The 7,542-nt window shown below is 36.2% G+C and overlaps 1 protein-coding gene across 1 annotated transcript; it reads right to left on the bottom strand.

Moving 5' to 3' along the window:
* Nucleotides 1-5,346: 5,346 nt before the first annotated feature.
* On the bottom strand, nt 5,347-7,308 carry LOC104092493 (exopolygalacturonase-like). Its single transcript, XM_070175528.1, has 3 exons — nt 6,979-7,308; nt 6,154-6,666; nt 5,347-5,637 (listed from the first exon to the last, which is right to left on the bottom strand). The coding sequence occupies exons 1-3, from the start codon at nt 7,210-7,212 to the stop codon at nt 5,395-5,397; spliced, it is 990 nt and encodes a 329-aa protein (XP_070031629.1). The 5' UTR covers nt 7,213-7,308; the 3' UTR covers nt 5,347-5,394.
* Nucleotides 7,309-7,542: the final 234 nt, after the last annotated feature.

Genomic DNA, 7,542 nt, shown 5'->3' on the forward strand with positions numbered 1-7,542 from the left:
TAGAGGGAGCTACTCCTCTACCGTCGGTACAACTGTCGTGCGCTTTCTCACCATCTGTGAGGGAATAAGAGAAAGATACTTAGCACAACATTAACGGAACGATGTGAGATAAATAAAAAGAAGTTTCCTAATACCCTATACCCTCTCGAAGATAAGTACAGATGTCTCTGCATCAATCCCCAATACTCTATTAGGCATGCTCGTGACTTGTCAGACCTATGTGAACCTAGTGCTCTGATACCAAGTTGTCACGACCCAATCTCCACTATAGGCCGTGATGACGTCCAACGTTGCCGTTAGGCAAGCCAATAGTGAATTATCCATTTAATTGTTCATTTTATTATTTTTAAAGTCACGAATTTTATTTAATAACAAAATCAAGAAGAAGTCATGGTGATGTAAAGCATAAAATAAAACATAAGAGTGATTTAGTGATATTAATAGACAAAAACCAAAAACATCTACTAGCAATTCCCAAAATCCGGTGTGACAAGTGCACGAGCATCTAGTAGAAAGCAGCTCAACACTAGGCCTCAAATGTACCTGCCTCAGAACCTCCACAATTTGTGCACAGTGTAGCGTAAGTACGTAAATAACGTGTACCCAGTATGTTTCTAGTCTAACCTCGAAGAAGTAGTGATGAGGGGTCAACATCGACACTTACTAGAGGTCACTAAATAAATTGCATGAATTATAAATAGACATGAAATACAACAGTAACAATTGAATAAGAAAACAATAAATAATGATCCTCTAACAAAATGTCAATTTAAAATCTCCAATTATCACATGCCAATTTATCAATTAAGAGCCATCAAGTAATTATCAAATCTTAAGTCATGAAGGAAATATCAAGAATGATCGGACTCCTAGCAATATTATGCATGAATTATGTCGAGGTCGTACGACCCGATCCAAAATAATTGTGTACACTGCCAAGGTTCGACCGGCGCGAACCTTAGATGCATCTATATATACTAGCGAGGCATTCGACCCGATCCACAGGTATATAGGAACTCTACAAACTACGGTCAATGATTACAATAAAGGAATAGTACTCAAAGAAAACATAATTTCTGCTAACAATCAAGTATTCCGCCAAAACTCAAGGCAATAAAGCTCGGTCTCATAAAATCCCAAATTGAGTTTCAATTATAAATTCAAGTAATTAAACTAACAAGTCGAGTTCAAATAATGGAGGTATGGCATGGTAAAGTTTTAAATCTACCCGGACATAAGCATGATTTTTGCTACGTACGGACTCTCGTCACATCGTATGTATGTAGCGCCCACAATTATTAGCAAATAATATTTTACAATACCTACGGGGATAATTCCCTCTTACAAGGTTAGGCAAGAGATTTACTTCGCTTCCAATTCCACTACTCGGCACTTCAACCACACTAATTGCCTCAAATCGGTGTCGAGCAATCTGAAACTAGCCAAAGGCCATACAAACAAATCAATATATACTCAAAAGTTTATAATTTAACTATTAGAGTAATTACCCAACCCAATTTGGAAGATTCCTAAAATTCATCCCAGGTCAACGAGCCCAAATTCTGGAAATTTTTGTCAATAAATGTTACCCATAACCTTACGAACTCAAATATATAATTTCTACTCAATTCCATAATCATTTTCGTGGTCAAATCTTATTTTTACCAAAACCTAGGTTTTTCAACAAAATCATAAAATTTCCATAATTTACATGTTAAAATCTACCCATAATCTATGTATTAAACTCACATTGGGTAGGAATTAACTACCATAAAATGCTATATGAAATACCCCCTTCAAGAGCTCCAAAATCAGCCGAGAGAAGTGAAAATGAGAGAAAATGGTCTTATTCATGTTTTAAAACAAAACACTATCCAGGCATTCCTTCTTAGCGATCGCGAAAATGCCCTCGCGATCGCGAAGGCAAATTGCCAAGGCCCCTGAAAATGCACTTTGTGAACGCGACGCAGACCTCGCGAACATGAAGGCTTGCTTGACCAAAGCTATGCGAACGCAGCCCCACCTTCGCGAATTGACCAGCTTACCCCCAGACCTGATTTCTCCTACGCGAACACAGACCCATGTACGCGGACACAATGACAAGTGGCCCAGATCATCGCGATCGCGAGCTCCATATTGCAAACTCGAGAACAAAGTTTCCCCTAGCCCCATTCCTTTATCGCGAATGCGTCTTTATGAAGAAGGAAACCATTACAGTACATTTCAGAAATTTGATCAAAGCTCCAGGTGGTCCGAAACTCACCCGAGCCACTTGGGATCCCGTCAAATTGTACCAACAAGTTCATAAACTTAATACAGACCTACTCGAAGCCTCGAAACCCATAAAAACATAAAAACTAAGAATCGCACCCCAAAATCAAGTTAATCAACTTATGGACTTCAAACTTTTTCAACTAATTCTGAATACGATGAATCATACTTAGACAACTCGGAATGACGCCAAATTTTACGTACAAGTCATAAAAGCAAATTGTTGATATTAGAAAAAAATATCCTACGCATGCAAATTTCCAACATACTGGTCTCGAAGAAGGGATCAAAACATATTTGCCGATCCTTGTTCCCCAAGACCTAAAAGTAAATCGGTTAGGAAGCCTTCCATTGTTGTTGCTGGCCATTCCTTGTTAGCTATTTCAGTAACAATATTTTGATTCCAAAACCAAACACTAACTATTACCTCTCGGGGGGGAGATAAAAAGGACCCACTCAATCTATACTTTCTTTGTTTGAGAATGATGTTGGGAGAAATAAATGCGACTATTGTGATCCTTTGACGTTATTAAAGGGAGGGGGCTCGACGTGAAGTATTTAAATAGAGCCCCATCCGCCTCCCCGGTTCTACGCGCCGTTACTAGTAAAGGCTCCCATTGGGAGAAGTAGAAATTGTTGAGTGAGCGATCCGGCCTCTAGCTCTTCAATGATGGATTTGTCTTCAAAAAATCTCCGACCTCGGAAGAAAAACTAACCACCATACGGACCTATTCTAAGGCTCAAAATTCCAAACGGACATCGATGCACCAACTTTCAATAGTAAATGCTGAAACGCTCCAAGATGACCCAAAACTCAGTATGAATACACGCCCAAGTCCAAAATCATCATACGAACCTATTAGAACAGTCAAATACCGGTTCTGAGGTCGTCTACTCAAAATGTTGACCCAAGTCAAACATAGTCATCTTAGGCCATTATTAAGGAACTAAGTGTTTCGATAACCCGAACCCTTCTAAAAAAAACCCAACCATCCTCGCAAGTTATAAAATAATAAAAGCACATACGAGGAGTTTTAATTAGGGAAACAGATATCTAGAAAGTAAAATGATCGGTCGGGTCGTTACAACCATTATATGTTATTGAGTTGTACAAGTTAAGTAAAGTGAGTATCTTTTGACTTGAAACTGCGTCACTACTTCACCAAGTTAGTCTTGATACTTACTGAGTATATGGGATCAATTGTACTCATATTAGACTTCTGCACATTGCGTGCTTATTTTGGAGGTGAGTTGTTGTGGATGACGAAGGCTAGCATTGAGGATGTACTAGCGTTCATGATAGATTAAGATTTTGTTTGTGTATATTCAAACAGATATTATATTTTCTTCGTACCGGCATTTAAATCTAGATCTTGTGGCTCGTGATTTATCCTACCAGTCCTTGGGATAATTGTATGGATTTTTACCTTCTTATTTTTGGTTTATTGATAATCTTTCATTCGAGTTGTATTATTTATTGTTGGGCTTACCTAGCATGTTAGAGTTAGGTAACATCACAACTAGGTGGGATTTTGGGTAGTGGCAACTCAGATTTATTTTTTATTTTTATATATTTTTCTATTTCTTTGTTTAAGTTTTCAGAATTTAATTTTTGAATACAAAAAAAATACAACTTGAATGTTGGAAAACTAATTGAAGTTGTAGTAGTGATCCTAAATTATTTAACATTTGATATTTGTTATTTTATTTAACTCATGTCTAAGTAGGATTTATAGTCAGAGTTAATATAGTAATAGGCTTTCATGTTTCTAGTTGAAATAGGTTTTGTACTATTATAAATAGGGGTATTAGTAGTTTATTTTATATGTAGAGATCTGTAGAGAATTGTGAGAAGAATTGTAGAGAGCTTTCAAAGATTTAATATAGTAATTTTCCTTCATATTGGTATCAGAGCTTCTACGATTTTGGGAGAGAATCAAATAGCTTCCGCTGGTGGCACTAGCCAATGTGTGCTGCCCATCTGGCCATTGTGTATGTTGGCAAATGTCAAGCCAATAATATATGCATGGAGAACAATCATGTTGAGAAGGATTGAGCAAAAATGAATGCAAACTATAAAGAGGTGCAAGCAAATATGACACAAGAAGAAGAGGCTCTTCTCTAAAAAGTAGAGAAGCGATCAAGAAAAAATAATAATTTGGGAGCAGGTGACAGGTGCATCAACAATTGGGTGTTGGTGCCAAAGTGCTTCAATGAGAGTTGAAGGTAAGTGTTTCAACAAAATTGGGTATAGGTGACAAAGTGGATCAACAAGTGTTGGAGACAAATGCTTTAGAAAAATTAGGTATTGGTGACATAGTGCATCAATGGGAGTTGTAGACAGGTGCTTCAACAAATCGGGTATTGGTGACAAAGGGCATGAACAGTAATTGAAGACATGTGCTTTAACAAAATTGGGTTCTGGGGAAAAAATGCATCAACGGGAGATTGAGACAGGCGCTTCAACATAATTAGGTATTGATGACAAAGTGCATCAACGGGAGTTGAAGACAAGTTCTTTAACACAATTCGTTGTTGGTGACAAAGTTCATTAACAGGAGTTGAAGACAAGTGCTTCAACAAAATTGAGAGTTGGTGAGAAAGTGAATCAATGGGTGTTGAAGACAGGTGCTTCAACAAAATTGGTTGTTGGTGGCAAAGTACATCAACAAGGGCTGGAGACATGTATTTCAACAAATGTAGAAAATAGGAGAGAAGTGCTCCAATACAACAAAAGTCATACACAACTTTGAATTACGAGAGAAAGTTGGAAAACTAATTCAGATTTGTAGTAGGAAACCTAATTTTTTTAGGATTTGATATTTGCTAGTTTATTTAATTCATGTCTAAATAGGATTTGTAATCAGAATTAATGTAGGAATAGGCTTTCATGTTTTTAGTTGAAATAGGTTTCATACTATTATAAATATGGATATTAGTAGCTTATTTTATGTGCGTAAAATTGTGAAAAGTATTATGAGAAGAATTATAGAGAGATTTCAAAGATTTAATACAATAATTTTCCTTCTTTGAACCTTTTATTCATTTTCTCAGACTAAAAAAATCATCGACCATTTGCTTTGTGAATATGCTATATATTTCAAAATTCTAATATCCCTAACTTCATGAATCAAGAGACGATTTTAAACAACTTGGAGGCAACTCCATGCCGGTGGCAGTCCCTTGGGCATTATCACATGACGAGATAGCGGGTCCACCAGCGCCATTGTATACCAAATTGATTTCAGTAAGGTTGATTCCTTGGCAAGGAAATGAAGCACTGCAATTCAATGTAACAGCTTCCACTGAACTTGAAGTTCCTCTTATGTTATTGAATGTCACGTCCTTGATTTGCACTGAGCTCGCCTACGAAACAAAGGAGAGTGTTGCCATCGTGTGATATAAAAAATATCCAACTGAACATTTTCGTGCTTGATATGACGTAAGATATTTTGTAGAAAAATATTTTTCATGAGATAGTCTTTTTTTCTTTTTGTGTGTTTGGAATACTAAAAATATGTTTTTAATCCAAGAAAACATTTTTCATCAAAAGGGAGAAAAGGATTTCCGTCACGTGTGGGCGGTAGTCATTCTTTTTATAACTATTTTAAACTTTAAGTTATAATATTTGCTCTAACTGATACTTAGATATTATTATTAAACTTTTGTACTCTAGAATTTCATCAAAATATTTTTTGGTTTGCTAATGTATTCTTAATTTTAATATATAAATTTATTGGATAATGCTTCGTGCTTATCAACCAAAGACATGTAAATATTGGTCGGAAAAATAATTTCTGTCAAACCACTTTTTATTGAATATGACTTTAGACATACAAAACATGTTAAATATAAAGATGGAGAAAAGGACAATGCAAGTACCTCACTGCTGCAAGGAGGCGATGGACAATAGTGCTGATCAATAATGATAGGATTTCGAACATTATCCATGAAAATATCCTCAAAATTTATACTTGTGGCACTACCAGACTCCGATGGTGCCCAAGTCTTAATCCTGGCGCCATTTTGAGTAGAAATGAGAGTGCAATTTTTGACATGTATGTCTGTGACGACTTCATTTTGTGTCTTCCCTAAGCTTCCGATGCTTATTCCATGGCCAGGGCCACAAGTGATCCCTGAAATGTTGATGCTTTGGCTGCCGTTGATCATAGATATACAATCGTCTCCGGTGCCAATGTTGGAATCCAAAACTTGGATATTGGTGGAGACGCCCATGTGAATGCCGTCGGTGTTAGGGCTGTCGCCTGGTGCGGTTAGGTTAACATGACTAAATGTCACGTTATTACACATAAAGAGGTCGAAATGGAAACTCTTGCTATTGATTGAATGTATGTCGTGCACCACCGCATTTTTGATAAAATCTAATTTCAGTATCTGGTTCAAGTTTAAAAAAACAAGGCATAGAAAAACAACATTAAGTTTTTAATAACATCACATTATAATCACAAAAAGAAGTATTCTGTAACCAAGTAAATGGTGAAAGAAATTTTGTGATGTCACTATTTTTTGAATCGCTATACCTCTATGATTGAGTAATATCGTAAATGCACTTTTACGGCGAGACTAGATTTAATTAAATTATCGATATGCTAAATATACAAATACGTTTATTCAGAATAAAAATATATCGGAATAAATTAGACAAAAATGACAAATAACATCAAATTTATATAAAACTAAACTTACAACAGGAAGGGTTGGGCAGTTAGAATTCTTGGAAGTATCAAAATAAGGCCAAGCTGAAGCCCCTTGTCCATCTAAAGTTCCGCCTCCTTCAATCTCTAAGCCATTTACATATTGAAAGGAAATCCAAGTCGAATTGCAGAATAGAGAAGGATCTGTTGGAGCTTTAACAACCCCTTGGATTTGGAAGGTCATGGATCCACTGCATGGTCCAATAAAAATTGCAGCATATACCATGTATTCCCCTGAAGGTATCAAGAATTTGGATGTTCCATTCCATTGGCATGCATCCTTCCAAGTACTCAAGAATGCCTTCCAAAATAAATCAATAAATAAAAGATAGATACTTTATAATTAGATAATTTAAACACTGAAATTTCATATTTACAATGACCATTATAGGTAGTCATGTTGGCAAAAAGGGCAACATTATACATGTAATAATGACATTTGAATAACAATATCATCTTTTTCTTTTTCTTATTTTTAGGACAGTTATACCGACTTTCTTTTTTTATCCCTCCCAAAAGCCTTCCACTTTGCTCCCCTGATGACTCATACCTACAA

Source organism: Nicotiana tomentosiformis, chromosome 5 (genome assembly GCF_000390325.3).
Source record: "Nicotiana tomentosiformis chromosome 5, ASM39032v3, whole genome shotgun sequence".
In the NCBI taxonomy this organism is placed as follows: domain Eukaryota; kingdom Viridiplantae; phylum Streptophyta; class Magnoliopsida; order Solanales; family Solanaceae; genus Nicotiana; species Nicotiana tomentosiformis.

Coding starts and splice junctions, on each gene's coding strand:
- LOC104092493 (XM_070175528.1), bottom strand. CDS start 7,212: ATGGTATATGCTGCAATTTTTATTGGACCATGCAGTGGATCCATGACC. Junction 6,667..6,978: donor ACTGCCCAACCCTTCCTGTT/GTAAGTTTAGTT, acceptor AACTTGAACCAG/ATACTGAAATTAGATTTTAT. Junction 5,638..6,153: donor CGCCTCCTTGCAGCAGTGAG/GTACTTGCATTG, acceptor TTTGTTTCGTAG/GCGAGCTCAGTGCAAATCAA.